The 19242-nt window shown below is 42.3% G+C and overlaps 1 protein-coding gene across 1 annotated transcript in view; it reads left to right on the forward strand.

Annotated features, from left to right (window-relative positions):
• The window catches only part of LOC139366759 (cadherin-7-like), a 115729-nt gene extending 97935 nt beyond the window's left edge, over positions 1-17794 (forward strand). The window contains exons 10-12 of the mRNA XM_071104461.1: positions 5524-5641; positions 11562-11813; positions 15536-17794. Of these exons, the coding sequence (XP_070960562.1) occupies positions 5524-5641; positions 11562-11813; positions 15536-16050 (885 nt within the window). The 3' untranslated portion in view covers positions 16051-17794. The remainder of the gene's footprint in view (positions 1-5523; positions 5642-11561; positions 11814-15535) is intronic.
• Positions 17795-19242: the final 1448 nt, after the last annotated feature.

Below are 19242 nucleotides of genomic sequence, written 5' to 3' on the forward strand. Positions count from 1 at the left end.
TTGATAACCAAGCCCAGTCGAGCCTCACTAGCCAGATGAAGCTAGTTGGCTGCTCATAACATTAGCTTTGGGCAACAGGGTTAAGTAGCTGGCTAGCTATTTATTTTCATGTACTGAAGTTCAATTTCAATAGGCGAACAACAAATGGCAACCTAGCTAATACTTACTCACAAGGATTGCTAAGAATAATGAAATTGACTGCAGTTTCTACTGGTCATTGTTTTCAGGCTGGTTGTATTGGTGCTAGCTAGGTACCAAGCTAAAGCTAGCAACCCCAGAAGTTGCGGTTGAACAAATGATGCTTTATTACCAATGCGGTATTGTAAACACATCATTCGTGGCCGGTGTTTGTTTGTTTGCAGACTTTTTTTGTACAGCTTTGACGGTGCTACTGTATCTTTTTTTACATGCAAGACCCAAACGGTGTTCCATAGTATGTATGTCTTGAAGCTAATAGTAGTGACGATATTACTGTAGAACTCCATAGGAAAACATCTGAAAAATAGAGCACTTGGTAGTGTATACTGGTGCTCGACCTGTTGGCGAAAGCCAACATCACCCACCACAGAGAACTGTTGATTGTCAAGGGCAATGCATTCCATTATCTTGCTGAAATGTTCTTACTCTTTCAATTGACTGCTCGATCCACACAGCAGACATTGTGGGCTAGGTTATGAATGCTTTGTTGCACATGTAGTGCAACATTTTACATGGCGTCATTACGGCATGCACCTAGGTGATATAAGTATGTATGTCAGCTTTGATATCGGTTTTGCACATCGGCGTTAAACTAGACATTGGTCGATACCGATGTTGGCATTTTTAGCTAATATCGACCTATTCCGATACGTTCACCGATATATTGTGCATCCCTAATTTAAACCAAGTATTGTTCTGCATATCTAAGCATAACTCTTGAGCTGTCTGTTTCCTCCTGGTGGGTGGTTCTTTTTTCAAAGAAACAAAATATGCTTCTCTGCATCTCTGCTAAAATCTGGGTAAAAGACTGAAAGGAATGTATCTTATTCAGTACATTTAGTAATTGCTTGCAGTAATTAATTGCAGGCATAACAGCTAAGATAGTTAGACAAGCTACTCTAACTTGATTGATAGACTGAAATGGCTTGGTAAACTCTTAGACAAAAGGGCTCCAAAAAGGTTCTCTGTGGAGAGATAGGATTCTACCAAGAACTGGAAGAAAAGTATTTGGTGATTGTTTGGAAGGCAATAAGAATTATTTGGTATCCAAGAAGGGTTCTACATAGAACCGTGTATAACATTTCCCAGCGTGCTCTATTTCAGGGAGATTTTCAAAAGTGTTTGTTTTACTGTAATAATTAAAACTATGTTTTTGCATGTACATTGCTTAGTTGATTAATTTCATGCTACACAAAGATAAATAACATACAGTTTTCTAAACAAATTATATATGTTAATAATTAGATTTTTTGTACCGATTACTAAGATGGTTTTTCCAGTTTAGATGATTGAGGTAGTAGTCTCTGTATTCAGTCTTCCTTACCATGGAAGTCATTCTGAATGCAGGTTGTAGGTGATAAAAAATATTGTAACTCTGGTTGGACTCTAATAGGAATTACACATCAATTTGCAAGCAAGCATAATTTGACTTGCAGGCCTGATGTAGCCTGTAAACCAGGTGATTTCTAACACCACTGTGTTAGGGCATAATTAAGCTCTCAAATGAAGGCCTTATGGTATACGTAATTGTCATTGTCATTTAATTTTAAAGGTTGATAAGGCTGATTGAGCTGTTCATAGAGGGTTCTTGGAAGAACCCTCCAAAGATAAAAGGGTTATTGGTAGAACTCTTCACAGATCATTCTAGGAAGAACATTTATATAGAGGGTTCTATGTTGTACCATATACAGGGGGTTCTTTGAAGAACCCTACATAAAGGGTTCTAGATGGAACCCTTTGCAAAGGTTTCTGGCCAGCACCAAAAAGGGTCCCCTATGGGGAAAAACCAAAGAACCCTGTATGGTTCAACTTAGCACCTTTTTCTAAGAGTATTAGCTAGTTATGAGGTTGGTGTTGGAACATTGCTGCGGGGGCCTTGCTTCCATGTAGGCCAGTCAAGTTCTTCCACACTGATCTCGACAAACAATTTCTGAACTAACTTGTTAGAAAGGTGGCATCCTCTGACGGTGCCACATTGAAAGTCACTGAGCTCTTCAGTAAGGCCATTCTACTGCCAATGTTTGTCAATGGAGATTGCATGGCTATGTGCTCAATTTTATACACCTGTCAGCAATGGGTGTGGCTGAAATAGCCGAATCCACTAATTAGAAGGTAGTGTAGCGTAATACAATTAATTTACAAAACATACTTCCTGCCGTTCCTGCTTATTACCGGCAGCTAAAATCAAATCAAATGCTGTCTGTCACTACACTCTCTCTCCTCCTCCACTGATGATACTGTCTGCATGCACTAGACTAGAGCATCTAGTGTCTTGCCTAGTATTCCTTTGCTCTGTGGTGTACCTTTGAAGGAACCACTTACTAGCGAGAATAAAGGGGAGGGGGGGGGTACTCCTTGCCTGGTCCAGTCAGTGTGCCCTCTCCGCAAAATAGAGCTGACAGATCTTTTATAAATAATGAGCAAATAAAATGTTATTTGTCACATGCTTTGTAAACAATAGGTGTGGAATAACGGTGAAATGCTTCGATTCTTCTCAGCAATGCAGAGAGAAAGATAATAGAGAAATAATAGAAAAGTAAAACACGTAATAATAAAAGTAATAATAGATACACAATGAGTAACTGTAACAGTAGCAGCAGTGTGTGTGATGGGTCAAAAAAACAGTTTGTGGGAAAAGTGTCTATGCAGATAGTCCGAGTAGCTATTTGATTAACTATTTACCTAACTACTGTATTTAGCAGACTTAAGGCTTGGGGATAGAAACTGTTCAGGGTCCTGTTGGTTCCAGACTTGATGTATAGGTACCACTTGCCATGTGGTAGCAGAGAGAACAGCCTATGACTTGGGTGGCTGGAGTCTTTGACAATTTTTAGGGCCTTCCTCTGACACTGCCTGGTATAGATGGCAGGGACCTCGGCCCCAGTGATGTACTGGGCCGTCCTCACTACCCTCTGTAGCGCCTTGCAGTCGGATGTCAAGCAGTTGCCATAACAAGCGGTGATGCAGCCAGTCAAGATGCTCTCAATGGTGCAGCTGTATAACCTTTTGAAGATCTGAGGACCCATGCCAAATCTTTTCATTTTCCATTTTCATGGCCTCTTTACAACTGTGTTGGTGTGTTTGAACCATGATAGATCCTTAGTGCTGTGGATACCGAGGAACTTGAAGCTCTCGACCCGCTTCACTACAGCCCCGTCGATGTGAATAGGGGCATGCTTGGCCCTCTATTTCTTGTAGTTCACGATCAGCTCCTTTGTCTTTCTGACGTTGAGGTTGTTGTCCTGGCACCACACTGCCAGGTCTCGGACCTCCTCCCTACAGGTTGCCTCATCATTGTTGGTGATCAGGCCTACCATTGTTGTCTCATCAGCAAACTTAATGATAGTGTTGGAGTTGTGCATGGCCATGCAGTTGTGGGTGAACAGGGAGTACAGTAGGGTACTAAGCACGCACCTCTGAGGGGCTCCCGTGTTAAGGATCAGCGTGGCAGATGTGTTGCTGCACCCGGAGTGGCCAGTCAGGAAATCCAGGATAAAGTTGCAGAGGGAGGTGTTCATTCCCAGGGTCCTTAGCTTCATGATAAGCTTGTTGAACTCTAAGCTTTAGTGAATGAACATCATTCTCACATAGGTATTCCTTTTGTCCCGGTGTTGAAATGGTAGCGTGGAGTGCAATAGAGATTGCGTCGTCTGTGGCACTTTTGGGCCAATATGTGAATTGGAGTGGGTCCAGGGTGTCTGGGATGATGGTGTTAATGAGAGCCATGACCAGCCTTTCAAAACATTTCATGGCTACAGATGTGATAGTCATTCAGACAGTTTACCTTTGTATTCTTGGGCACAGGGACTTTGGTGGTCTGCTTGAAACATGTAGGTATTACAGACTGGGTCAGGGATAGGCTGAACATGTCAGTGAAGACAAGATGATAAACGTTGGCTTAAAAATTAAGTTTAGTAATTAATGTAACGTGTGAAGAAAAAAAACAGTACAAATCTGAGGGGGCATGAAGCCTCAGACTATATTGGGAATAGGGTGCCGTTTGGATGTATCCTAGCTCTCACAGAGCAGTTGGATCTCCTACTGCAACTGGACATCGGGATGTGTCCACTTAGAGAAGCACCACACATAGACTGCTACATAATGCTGGTGTTGACACAAGTCTGTGTCGAGTTTGTTAAGCTAAATGTTTGTTTATTGTACTTAGATATAAGCACAGCCACTTGAAGCAGGGGTGCTGCAACACCCCCTGAAAAATCTAAATAAACAAATAAAATAAAAACATTTATTTAAAAAGAATAATAATTCACAAAAGTAGTGCACTGGGCCTTTACTAGTCCTGTATTAGCGGACCGATATAGCCGTCTGCACCCCCACCCCAATTCTTCACACAACTATGGATATAAGCAGACATTTTACATGTTAAATGTTGGTTTATGAGGAAATATGCTAGTGGATATAGGTTTAAGTGGCATTGTGTTTTTCTTTATTGACATAATTCAGTATCTGGTACAACAGATAATAACACATTTTTCCTCCATCCTCTTTAGCTAAAGCTGTTTTTATTCACAATGAAAAAGAGGAGGGTAAAACATTTAATTTTTGTGTAATGAGTTTGTTTTCCGCCAAAATGTATTTTCTTCCAAAAATGTAACATGTATATCAAACATTCAGCCCGTAAGGATGTCCAATCTGGCACGCAGGTGTTTTGAGTAAAACAGTTGAATAATATAATAATATATATTATATTATTCAGCTGTTTTACTCAAAACACCTGCGTACCAGATTGGTCCTCCTCACGGGCTGAATGTTTGATACGCCTGGCATTGCCTTGCTAAGTTGTCCCTACATTGTAACCTAAGAAGAAAACAGACTATGTTTAGCTGAGAAAATCGATTCCTGAGCTTTTTTCTCATCCCTAAAAAGCTGCATTAGGCTCCTCTTGCCAAATAAGCACTTACTGCAAGTGATAAGTGATGTAAAACCATAGCCAACATGATAAAATAAACATTTCATAAATCAAAATCAAGTTTATTTGTACCAATTGACTCACTCTATTGCCTTGGCCTTGTGTTAAAATAAATGTATGCTAGTTTGTAAATTAATCAAAACATATGAAGGCATAGCAGTTCACCATGTTCAACCAGCACTGTTAATTCTTACGGATATTCCTGAATAAAACAAAGAAACTGTGGCTATGGACTAATGACCCATTAGCCCAAACCAATTAATACTTTTCATTAATCAATCAATCAACCAATCAGCTTCACAATTTGGGGTTGTCATTAGGGGTCCAACCAATCAGAGTGGTTGTGTGTTCCATGTGTTCCGAGCACCATACAATCAGAGTGGTTATGTGTTGCACAGGTCATCCAGACTATCAGCGCTGTGGACAAGGATGAGCCTCCCAGTGGTCATCGCTTTTACTTTGCCCTGCCTCCATCTGTGGCCGGCAACTCCAACTTCACTCTCCGAGACAACAAAGGTAGGTGTTTTCTCCTCGTCAAAGTACATCAATTAACAGTCCATTACTGACAACAGAGAAGAATGTGAGGAAAACGTTAAATCAAAAGGCATTAGAGTTTGTAAGGACTACAAATCCAGGGTCAACTATGGCCATAACAGAACTGCAAGTATGGATTGAGAAGTCTTTCTTGTCCATGTTTGATTTTTCAAACATTAGATATTTCAAGAACTTTTTGATTGATAGTAGTTGCTGAAACAAACTTTCTGGGAATGATTCTGATGGCTTATTCATGTTTGTTTCACCTTTAAATCAATTTTATGGATAGGAATATCCACGAATGTTAATTGCAGGTTTAGATGTGTGGAGGCAAAAACAGGTTTTGAAATGTAATGACTAAATTTGAAAGTATAATTTAATCTCTAATGGTATCATGCCCATTTGCACAAAATATTTTCCTCCTCTGTAAATATTGTCTGGTCTTCTATTCCTCACTTGTTATGATTCATATGTCACTGCTGGTCAAGTACATTTGGAAATCAAACCCACAATGTAATTTCTCAACGGGTGGCATAGAAGAGAATGGAATATCTCTGATATCTTACATTATATGAATTATTGGCTCCATTTGTTGATTTTCTTGTATTCTCTTTGTTATTGAAAAGAGAACATAATGGCACGTACAACAAACTCCAAAGCTAGTCGCTGGTGCTGTACCATATGTATTCCTGCAAATGACCAATAGACTATGTGATCTGTGAGATACAGCATTTCATATATACTGAACAGAAAATATAAACACAACATGCAACAATTTCAAAGATTTTACTGAGTTACCGTTCACAGGAGGAAATCAGTCAATTGAAATAAATAAATTAGGCCCTAATCTATGGATGTCATATGACTGGGCAGGGGCGCAGCCATGTGTGGATCTGGGAGGGCATAGGCCCGCCCACTCTGTAGCCAGGTCCCACGATCCTGCAAGTTAAGAAGCTGGATGTGGTGGTTCTGGGCTGGCATGGTTAAATGTGGTCTGCGGTTGTGAGGCCGGCTGGACATAGGGCTGTTACGGTGAATGTATTACTGCCACACCGGTTGTCATGACAGCAGTCAAATTCCACGTGAGTGTTTAGTCAAGGTAGTTGATGCTGCTGATGGTCATTAGTAGCCTACCAAACATGATAACTGCCTGGTACTCAGCACTCTATTGTCCATCTAATCTCTCTGACATCAATGCAAATGTAATCAAACACTTCATGAGAGTCCATGAGCTCAAGTTGTGCAACATTTCTATAGGCTAACAATTGCATGAGGAAACAGAGTGGTGGCCTCTATTAAAAAGAGGAGGATCCCATCAGCTTTCTATAGACTACTACCTACCAGTGGTGGGACGTCAGGGCCAGCAAGGCCTTCTCTGCTGGCCTAAACATCATCAGAATATAATTTTTTTTTTAAATATATTTTCCCACAAATATGTATTCAATTATTCCCCAGAGTAAGAGTTACACTCTTCATTTCATAGCTTTCCTCTTGGTTGCACTGCTTCCAGCCCCAGGTTGAGATTTGGAGGGCTGGTCTTTATGTTAGATCTTTTATCCAATCATATTCAGCCATCATGTGTTGCCCAGGCCTTCAGAATCAACAGTGCGGGCGCTTGTAGCTTAAAGTGAATGGAAATGAAAATGTAGTGTCAACCAATCAGCTTTAGAGTTGGCTATTGTACGCCTGCTGGCTGGCTCCAGTGTTACACAGGAGCCAGCTAGCAGGCGTAGTGCGTGCACGTCTTTTGATTGGATTACCAATATTGAGAGGCAGGTCCTATATGGGCAGGTCTCAGAACTAGGAAACTGATAAACAAATTAATTTGCGTACTACTAAGCTGTTTTTTCAACCCACAATGGCGGAAGGAGAAGATATCGATTTGGTCGAGGATATAATTATAACGCCATTCTCAAGACAAACCTTTCAAGAAAAGTTAGACATTGTCAGGAGAGGTCGACGCCGACGCTACAAAGCCTGTCACAGGCGGGAAAGGGGTTCGTTCGCCAATTTCAAAGTTCCAACTACGAGCGCTATCAATGGCTCACAGGCTCCGAGAAGCACTGCAAACTGTACTGCTGGGAATGCCTATTATTTGCAAGTGATCGATTTGGTGTTTGGAGCCACACTGGCTTTGCAAACCTGAGTTGTCTAACCAAGGCAGCAACGAGACACCAAAGTACGGCTGGGCACTTACAAGCAATGGTGCTTTTGAAAACTTTTGGGGACACCCGAGTAGATCTACAGCTCAACGAACAAGCGCGCAGGGCAACGAAGCTGCACAATGAAAAGGTATTGTACTCTTCCCCTGCAATTCTCTGAAAAAGAAATGTCAATTTCAAGATGACGCAACGCCTGGTTATACTGCATTTCTGTCTAAATGTATAGTGTCTAGAGCCATGGCATCATAATGATGGTAATAAGAGGTGGATTAATTCGGGTGGGACTGTGTAGGACTTCACTGAAGGCCCAGGACCCAGGCCCACGGCACGCCACTGCTACCTACTATATTTATTTTTCATCTTTCCTAATATTAAGCACATTGCTTCTCTTTACAACAGGAGTATAGTCTACCTGTCTGGCATGAAAATGAATCACCTGTTTCGAGACAGGTGCACAGTAATGGTCCATTCTAAATCAAAACAAATTTCAAACATATATTATTTAGTCTATGTAATGACGAGATTAAATCAAGAATCGTGTGATAGGTGACAATATTAGCCTATCACTTGTGAATTATGTATTATCACTTGTGAATGATGTATTATCACTTGTGAATGATGTATTATCACTTGTGAATGATATATTATCACTTGTGAATGGCATTATCACTTGTGAATGATATATTATAACTTGTGTACGATCCCCAGCTGTTACGCATGCTTTTTTTGGGTGACTTTTTCAAATCATAGTCGCACACCTCATATAGCCTAGCCCATAGGCCTATATGTTTTGATAAGGTTTGTATCACAACTAAAGTAGCCAAAACACTTCTTAAAATTACGCACATTAATCCACTTTACAACTGGTGTAGAGCCTACATGGCATACATACACAGCGAATGAGTTTCAAGTTTGGGGAAGATCATTTTCACCATAAAAATACACATTTATAATAAAACCATTACATGCATAATCGCATTTGTTGTCACTTTTGAGAATGGGGTTTTCCTGCTAATCAAACATGTGTGCGTATAGCCTACTGTCGTGTGTGCATTGCTGCCTTTATAATGTGAAGAAACAGCGTAATAGTTTATCAACATTTTAGGCGAAACGTTCTCATCTGTAGCGTCATGCTCATTGCTTAAAACAGGTTTTTTGATGCAAGTGGTTATATTAATTTGGGATCTATCGCATCCCACAACTATCCCTGACTATGTTTATAATATTTATGTCTAGCACAGAATAGAATAGGTCAACTTTTGTGCTATGGGGGATAGTAGATTGACATAGGCTAGTGTTTTTGCTGTTCGTCAGGCCTACTCATCTTGTTGGCTGACGAAAAGTAAATGTGGACAGTTTTTCCAATATCTTCAATATGTGCAGTTGCGAGGAGTGCAGTTGCGTCTCCGATGTGTCTGTCTTCAGTTGTAGCCTGTGCGAAAGACTGATCACATGACAGAGAGCCATGTTAGTTAGAGGTGCTTCAGCAGGCAGCTGGGAGAAGGGAATAATAATCATTATATTCAGCCAAAGGGCACAACGACCACTGGCCGCAAAAGGCATGGATTTTTTTAGGGGTCATTACGGCCACACAAATGAGATGCATTCGGGAAATTCGAGGCATTATCAAGTGCTTGTCAAGTTGTAAATGAGAGACTGACAAAGTACATAAAAAAAATAAAATCAAGCTCATGCCTTTCATGCAACTTTTTTCACATCCTAATTCCAGTCGCATCATGCAGCCTTAGAATGTATTAAAAAATCGAAACATATAGCCCAATATCTGTATCACAACTATGTAGTCAGCTATGTTCAATTGTATTCTTCAAACTATAAAATAATGCCACGGAATTCGAAGCAAATCTTGTCTGCTAAATCAACTAGTGTAGCCCACAGCAACATGGCATAGACAGATCAGGGCCTAACATAAGGACAACTCAGACTATGCTATCCTGTTCTTCTGAAATAGACTACATTAGACTACATAGACTACAAATTAGACTACATACTGTCCGCGGTGGTGGCTCTGGCGCGGGATGTGGACCCCACTCCATACCATACCATAGTCTTTGCCCGCTTCTTTCCCCGCCTCAGTGGCGCCTTTAGAGCGTCGACCCTCGCCGCCGACCTCAGACTGGGGACCCTAGCAGCGGGCCCCGAATGGACGGGAGATTCCGGCAGCACCGGACAGGCGGGAGACTCCGGCAGCTCAGGACAGGACGGAGCACCTGGAGGAAGGAGACGGAGAGACAGCCTGGTGCGTGGGGCTGCCACCAGAGGCCTGGTGCGTGGGGCTGCCACCGGAGGCCTGGTGCATGATATGAGGCACCGGATAGACCGGACCGTGGAGGCGCACTGGAGGTCTCAAACCTCGGCCCAAACCTCGGCCGAAGTGAGGCGCTGCGATGTAACGCACCGGGCTATGCCTGAGGCGCACGGTGTCCCCGGTCCACCTTTCTCCACGGTAAGCACGGGGAGTTGGCTCAGGTCTCCTACCTGACTTAGCCACACTCCCCGTGTGCCTCCCCCCAAGACATTTTTGGGGCTGCCTCTCGTCCCAACCTCGCTGCCATGCTGCCTCCTCATACCACCGCCGCTCAGCTTTCGCTGCCTCCAGCTCTGCCTTGGGGCGGCGATATTCCCCAGCCTGTGCCCAGGGTCCTTCTCCGTCCAGAATCTCCTCCCATGTCCACTCTGCTTGGTCCTTTTTTAGTGGGTGATTCTGTAACGCTCGTCGTGGGTGGAAGAAGGTGAGGATCAATGCACAGCGTGGTAAGTGTTCATATTCTTTAATGAAACAACTGAACACTGAAAATAAAAAAAACGACAAACGAACAGTCCTGTACGGTAAAGAAAAACACAGAACAGAAAATAATCACCCACAAAACACAGGTGTGAAAAGGCTACCTAAGTATGATTCTCAATCGGAGACGACGAACGACACCTGCCTCTGATTGAGAACCATACCAGGCCAAACACAAAACCACAACATAGAAAAAAGAACATAGACTACCCACCCAACTCACGCCCGGACCATACTAAAACAAAGACATAGCAAAAAGAACTAAGGTCAGAACTTGACAGATGTAAACAAATTTGCCCACAAAATTTGAGAGAAATAAGCTTTTTGTGCGTATGGAAACTTTCTGATTATATTTTATTTAACCTCATGAAACATTTTACATGTTGCGTTTATATTTTTGTTCAGTATATGCTAACAGCAGTATATACTGATTGTTATAAACTGGGTGGTTCGAGCCCTTAAATGCTGATTGGCTCACAGCCGTGGTATATCAGACCGTATATCGGGTATAACAAAACATTTATTTTTACTGCTCTAATTACTTTGGTAACCAGTTTATAATAGCAATAAGGCACCTCGGGTGTTTGTGGTATATGGCCAATATACCACGGCTAGGGGCTGTATCCAGACACTCCGCTTTGCGTCATGAATAAGAACAGCTCTTAGCCATGGTATATTGGCCATATACCACCCCCCTCCCCCCGTGCTTTATTGCTTAATTATACCACAGTTAAATAAATACTGTATGTGTTTACTATCCACTGTGTTTACTGTCTACTGATTTTACTGTGTTCACTGTGTTTGCACAGTGCTGTCCTAATATAGACAATGTACTGTTTCAGCTTGTATCAGGACTGTGCAGGGTTTGATCTCTAAATACTCTTCACCTTCTTCCTTCTTCCTGACTGATCTGGTTCTTCATTTTCCTCCCTTCCAGACAACACGGCGTCCATCGTAACGAAACGTGGAGGATTCCGAAGACGGGAGCAGGTGCTGTACCGACTGCCCGTGTTGATCGTAGACAGTGGGAGCCCCGCGCTCAGTAGCACCAACACCCTATCAGTGAGCGTGTGTGACTGTGACTCGGACGGCGTAGCCCAATCGTGTGGGGCGGTGGCGTACACACTTCCTGCTGGCCTCAGTACAGGGGCCCTTGTCGCCATTCTGGGCTGCATCATTACACTCCTGGGTAAGAACAACCGTGATGTCAACTACTGGAGACAGTGTGCATGTTTGAGATACACAGATTCTTCACAGGTCTACATAGGTCAACAGATCTTCATCATGCCTGGAGCAATGTTTAACCTATCAATTTGCTATGCAAACCTGCACATAATTCACATTCTTATGTTGTCTTCAGTTCTTGAATAATCTTTATTTTTAATTTTTTTTATGTAAGAGCTTACTAATGTGATGTGTGTGGGTATGGTCATGTCTTTGTGGGTATAGGGGCAGGGTATGGGTATAGGATTCTACATTATGGGCCGGTTTTGACTGTACCTGGGTTTATGACGTGTGTCTCTCATGATGCTAACACTAGTCCCATTTGCTATGAGCTTTTGTTATTGATGATTCCACTTAGATTGAATCAACTAAGCAGCAAATGATTGCCCATGAAATCCAGAGACAAGGTCTTTATACCACAGCACAGTCAGAAGAATAGTTTAATGCACTGGTGAACTTTCTTGAACACTGAGATGGAGTCTAAATAGGATATACAATAACAAACATTTCGTTTTTTTGATAGGGCCAGCCAAAACTCTCTTTCGTTTATATTTGCAAAAATGTGCTTAATTTCTATTTCTAAGGAGAATACTTTTTGTAATGAATGAGATATTGAATGAGGAACACGGTAAAGACGTAGTGGCGGGGCTCTGAACCCAGCATTGCTAATGTGTGCGTGTTTGTCTGTTTGTGTCTGTATCTGCGTGCGTACACTGTCCATGGGCACACGTGTCCTTGTCTGCCTCCATCGGTCTGTGCTGCTTAACTTTGTCTCCTTTTCCCCCTTTCTCTCTATCATCCCATTCCCCTTCTCCCTGTTTGACCCTCCCTGCCACCCCCTCTTGCATTAACACCCTGTGCACAACCCTTCCCGTCCTGGCTCCCAAATCTTGTGTGCCTCCATCAAGGCCTATTTCAATCTGCGCTCCTGTAATTGGGGATGTGATTGCGTGTGATTGCATTGTTTTGGTTGAGAGGAGAGCTCAGAAAAAGACCAGAGGTGCTGCTGCCGTCGTCCTCAGGTGCTGTCAGTCCAGGTGTCCTCCAGCCGTAGTAGAATAGAACAGACCTCACAATCTCTCGCTCTCTCGCTCTCGCTCTTCTCTCTCTCATCAAAGAAAAGCAGGGCCTCCATCCCCGCACCAACAACTTCTATTCATCTTTCATCACTGAGTAGAGTAGCTATAATGACGGGTGGCTAAGATGGCAGGTGAAAATTGAACAGCAACTCCTTGAGATGTACCAACCTGTTTTCTTTGTTGATTGATAAGAGCCCACTTCACAATGTCCATGAGTTTCAACCACTCACCAGCTCACTTACCTATCATATAGTTGTGTGTGTGTGTGTGTGTGTGTGTGTGTGTGTGTGTGTGTGTGTGTGTGTGTGTGTGTGTGTGTGTGTGTGTGTGTGTGTGTGTGTGTGTGTGTGTGTGTGTGTGTGTGCGTGCGCGCGCGCGTGCGTGCGTGCGTGCGTGCGTGCGTGCGTGCGTTGGCTTTCTATCAAACTGGACGGTCATTAGTTTTAGGTCCACATGACATTAAGTAACACATCTACTGTTATCATTTAGAAGACATGTCCTCTGTCTTCCACTAAATTGTACACCCTCAAAATATAACATTTTTTCCGAGATTTTTAGCTGTCATCTAAATCCTCTTTGGAGATGAATATCCCCATGGTCATAGTGACATTGAAACTGCAAAAGAAAGTTGGCAAGTCATTATTTGAAACGATTTAGCACCTTTTTATTTTTTGAGGTCAGGTCAGGTGATGCGTCAGACACGACCAATTAGGGCTTTTAAGTAGCACCCCCTCAGCGCCAGACGTCTGTTGCCATGACTATTGTCACTCAAACCAAATGATTTTCTCACTACCCTGGCCACTCTAATTCTGAATTTGCCTGACTATGAAAAAGTGGAGGACCACAGTCCCAACTACTCGTATATGACTTATTGAGTGATTAGTGATGCTTAACACAACTACTGGGAAAGCAAGAGATAATTATGCTTATATAATAGTACATAGCAGTAGACCGTAGTGTATTCTCCCCCTACACAAGTAGTTTGTTTATCTGTGATCTAAATTAGTTGAGTAGAGGCAATACACCAAATGTATCATTTTATTGACAAACATTATTGTCTCCATGAGACATATTGTCCTCATAATGATGTGTCCATTAGTCCTTTTGCCATCAGAATGTAGTTGTCTTTTACAATTATGCAGCAATATGGGAGGTGTGTGGTTTGTGAGTGACACAGCCAGTGAATAATCAGCCTGAGGTTTAGACAGAGCTAAGCAAGCAGAGTGGCGATGATGAGGAGGGGTCTTTTTGCTTCAGTTCATTATAATGATGTACACTAGCAAGGAGAGCCATGGCAGCACAGAAAACTCTGCTTGCACAGTATTGATTGTGCTTGATGGATCTTTTAAACAATTCAATTACAGCAAATCCAGGATAACATCAAATAGATTTTTTTTGTTTTTTTTGTTTGTTTACCATCTGCATCTATGCAGTGTTGATCCACTCTAAAGAGGGTATTTATTCATATGAAGGCTTGCTGAATAATGTCTAGTGTGGTGGTCATTGTATTGAAGCCGCTTGATGACTGTCACAGTGGGTTCTTTTGTATGCTTGGCCATCTTCCTGCAGCCACTCGTAAGGCATGATTGGCTCCTGGCCAACACCCAGTATGTGATGATGAGGCACAGCATAGCGCCTTCTAGGTATTCAACCCTAAAAAGCTTTGCTGGAAAGCAATGAAGATATTCTCTTTCATTGTGCCACCATATCATGATTCATCTGGAAAAGCATTACCGAACTGAATGGAATCTGGAGAGCTCTTAAGCTCCTATACAATCAGAGGTGAACCAATGTACTATTCTCCTCATTGATTCCAAGGGATGTGTCATCTTTCAAAATAGCATTTCACTAAAGCTATACAATTACACATATAGAAACTTATATCAACATTCCAAATAATGGCAGTAGTGGTAGTAGCAGTAGTGAGGGAAACAGACCAGTGGTATTGACAGATTAAACCATGGATGAGTAGTACCACGGGTGGAGTAGTAACACACTGTAGCTATTAGAGCCATGCATTCAGAAGCCAGTCACCAAACAGCAGTCAAAAGGCTCTCCATTCATCAGTGTCTCCCCGAGCGTTTTATGTAACACCCCCACCCCTTCCAGCTTCTCCATTTGCTCTCTTATTACGAGGTGTGAAGCGGTGTTTGCCTTCGTTTTCCCAGGCCCTTCTCTCTAGCCCGCGGAAGCCAGACGCAGCAAAGGGAAGAAATATGGTCCCACAATGCGATATTTCACTGGCACCAGTGCGACGTTGATGGATGAAGGATCATTAGACATTTGCCAGTTTGCTTCGGTGTGGAGAGTTATTTTCAGCAATAATATATGGGACCAGGGATTGGAGAGGGGTGCCTAGAAGTTCAGAAATTCCGGTTTCAGGAAGTTTTCTGTCCGTTTGGAAGTGGTGCACAAAATGGAGGATGGAGGAGAGAAATGTATTGATGCAAAGACACTGTTTCAATGTTTTATTTTCACATTCATCAAATATGGGCTATTATTTTCTGTAGATTTATCATCCAAATGTACTGTGCCTTTATATTGAATAAGTATCCTAATGCTGATGGTTAATAAACATGGACTCAGACTCTTCTCTTTCCTTGTTCAGTGATGGTGCTGCTGATTGTGTCGATGCGTCGGAGGAAGAAGGAGCCCTTGATCCTGGAGGAGGAGAGGGACGTGAGGGAGAACATCGTCCGCTACGACGATGAAGGTGGAGGAGAGGAGGACACTGAGGCCTTCGACATGGTGGCCCTCCGCAACCTCAATGTCATCAGAGACCCCAAGGTCCGGCGAGACGTCACCCCTGACACCCCCACCTTCTTCCCCTACCCGAGATCCTCCTCCTCGCTTCCCGTCTACAAGACCCTGCCGGACAACGTGGTGTTCCGAGAGTTCATTTGGGACCGGCTGAAGGACGCAGATGTTGATCCATCAGCTCCGCCGTATGACTCTTTGCAGACGTACGCCTTTGAGGGGAATGGTTCGGTAGCTGAGTCGTTAAGCTCCCTGGAGTCACTAAGTACAGACTCAGAGCAGAACTACGACTATCTCAGCAACTGGGGGCCGCGCTTCAAAAAGCTAGCCGACCTCTACGGCGATGGCAAAAGCGTGTTCTCATAGCCAACATTTTCCCGAACTTATACAAAAATCAACAATGATAATGTATTGTAATAAAAAAATATAATTAACAACTAGTCTGCCAAAGTGCAGGGTGCAAGAGTCTGAGAACAAAAGTAAGAAACAAAAAAAATCTTGACTTAAAAGGTTTGGTTTGTTTACTTGCCTTGGATTTTGGATTTTCAAAAAGGGTGACTTGGCAAGTTTTGACATGTAACTTCAAAAGTGACTTGACTGAAAAGGAAACCTTGTGAGCAAAGACATTAAAAGGTTTCAAAGTTGGGCTAGGGTCCAGCAATCGACTGTGTACGTGGTAGGCTACAGTATATTTATGTGGAGGCACCTGTTCTCTCATTCCTGTGATGGGCACAGACCCAGCAGTCTTGTTTTGATGCATTCCCTTGCTCTTTTTGTTAAAAAAAAACACTTTCTCCTAAAGTGCTTGGTCCCCGGCGGCTAATCAGTAGAGTAGTCACTCAACTATTCATTTGAAAGTCGTCAAGAGTGTCAATGTTTTGTTTTTGTTTGGTGTTTTTCAGATTACGAAGGAAAAACTCTTCTTAAGTCACAGACTCGCGGAGAAAAAACAAACAAAGAGAAATCAGTCAGTCATATCTTTCAGTGCTATTTGTGACAAGTAGTCAAGTGTACAGATCGGTTGAAGAGGAACCACTACTGTTAAATTCTTGAGAGTTTTGAAATCTGACCTCGTGTCTACAAGAAATTGTGTGTACTGTGGTCTGAGAAAAATAATGCAACTGATCTGTGTGTATCCTTCGATAGGTGCAGGAAAGTGTTTACTTTCTCCTCTTAACCTAGCATTTTACAGATGTTACTATGTGGTGTTTGCCTTTGAGTCTATTTTCCTTAGGCCTGACTCTTTCTATTTGCCAAGTCCAATTTTATGTAATACTGATGTAATAACAATGATGTAACATTATGGTTGAGATGGAAAATCCGGATTGAACCTTCAAATAATGTATTTTTCATTATTTGCAGAGGAATTTGGAATTGACGGGCCAACATTTACTCTTGCCCAAGGAATTCCGTTGACGTTGTGTTGGACCGTGGAAGATACTTGCAACTTAGGCTTGTTTGAATGGATTGTTGTGCTGGGCTGAGATGGGTCACGTACATAGCTGCAGGAAGATGTTTAGGGGTGCTGCGATTTATTTATTTTTCGCCGGGGGGGGGGGGGCATAATTGTTTTGTGCACGCTATAGACGGCTATATCAGTCCACTAATACAGGACTAGTAAAGACCCAGTGCATTCATTATTTTTGTGAGAGACTTTAAAACATATATATTTGTATTAATATATTATTTTTAGTCCGATGTTTTTTTTAAAATTTTTATTTAAATGCTGCAGCACCCTCAGCATCCTACTTCCAGCGGCTATGGTTACATAACAACAACAACAACAGCAACAACAACAAGTATTTCCTGTTGCTCACAGTAACTGCAGTAAATTAGCTTCTCCCAAAAATATTCTGCAGAATGAAATCATGTCCGCCCATGGTGCACATTTTGTTCATTGATTATGAAGGACACACTGTATGGCGAGAATACGAGAGGCAAAGGGAGCATTTTATTTCAAACAAAATGCCTTTTGAACTGTTCCCATTGGAAGTCAACATGTTCATCAAAAAAGTATTCTTATTTATTTTGAAGAAGCAGAATTATATGATGTTGGCAGATGTTTTTATCCTTTTTGCTGACAATAAAAAGGACATTCTGTTCCTCAAAAGACTGAGGGGACTTCTTTCAGTTCTTTTGAACATTAAAACATCTAGGATATGTCAGTGTTTAATTACATTATCAAGGTGTACCACATGCTTTGTGAGAAATAAATGATGGGTTGTTTGAGGAGATGGAGATGCAGAGCTGCCTTTTTGCCTGGCATGAATATCAGCAGGCATAACACACACACACACACACGCACACACGCACATTTGCTTTGCCTTTGCACAACTCTGGGATCCAGATGGGAGGGGGGCAGGGGGGGGGGTACAGAGGGAGGAGGAGAGAGAGTTTTCTATTTGTTTCACGTCTCCTCTCGATGAGGCTTTGTACTTGAAAGGCCCGTTGGAGACAAAGCTGCAGACTTGACGCTCTGTAGAGCCGTGTGTGATGAATGGCTTGCACACTGTCGACCCTCTTAAAGAACCTTTTGCAAATTAGCCAGGCGCTCCTCCTGTGGTGGGATCAGCCTCTTATCAGTGTGTGCAAATAGTTCTGGTCAGATCATGTGAACAGTCGCCTTCACACACATTTTTGCACTCCCTATGGTGTGTGTGCTTGTGTCTGTGTGTTGAGCGAGAAAGAGAGAGAGAGACACCAGGGGGTTGTATATTGCTCAGTCATTAGTTATGAAGGCATTACCTATAGTGCTTACCACGATTTCCCTTTTAAAGTAATTATTATTTATCAAACCATAAAGATATAGATTTGGCCTAATCAGCAATGCAAATGCTTTATTACCGTATAAGGAGGAATTCATCCAATTTACTTGCAGTGAAGATAATGGAGATTTTACGGGATTTTCTGATCGTAAACTACTGAATATGAGATGTCATATCTGGTTGATTGATTGGTTGAATGTTATCTTCAACTCCAGTGTCAACCTTACCGTGGCCTCTGGAACCTTCACTTTAATCAACTAAATATGGAACAGAGAGCTTTATAAACCAGCTCTACAGTGAGAAATAGCTGCACACAATTTCCCAGTGCCCCAAACACATCTATTTACAATGAATAGTTAATCAGACCAGAACCCTAATATAAAGTCTTAGGGCTCTATTCAATGCGTATCGCAGAAGTTCAGCTCTATAGCGCGACTGACAATTAAAGGCAATGTCCCTGTGGTCGCGGAGACTGCATTCACGGAAAACGCTGTATGTGTGGGCTCAATCTGACATGTCCTTTATATTTCTAGCACACAATCTATAATGCTTCAGCCCTTAATAAGATGTTGTTGTTGTTTTTAATCATTGTCATTACCGAATTCCGGTAATTGAAGATGATTTGACACAGGAAGAATTTTGCGTATGGATAGCTCACTGCATGGTTTCCTCTGTATTGATAAAGTTTTGTGATGCAATATGGAGAAGAGGTAGCTTCTCGGGCTCTTTCTCGACAGTTCGCCGAGGTGCCTGAATACAATTGACAGTACCGTAATTCACTGTGATGCAACAG

The sequence above is a fragment of the Oncorhynchus clarkii genome, chromosome 15 (genome assembly GCF_045791955.1).
Source record: "Oncorhynchus clarkii lewisi isolate Uvic-CL-2024 chromosome 15, UVic_Ocla_1.0, whole genome shotgun sequence".
NCBI classification, from domain to species: Eukaryota; Metazoa; Chordata; class Actinopteri; order Salmoniformes; family Salmonidae; genus Oncorhynchus; species Oncorhynchus clarkii.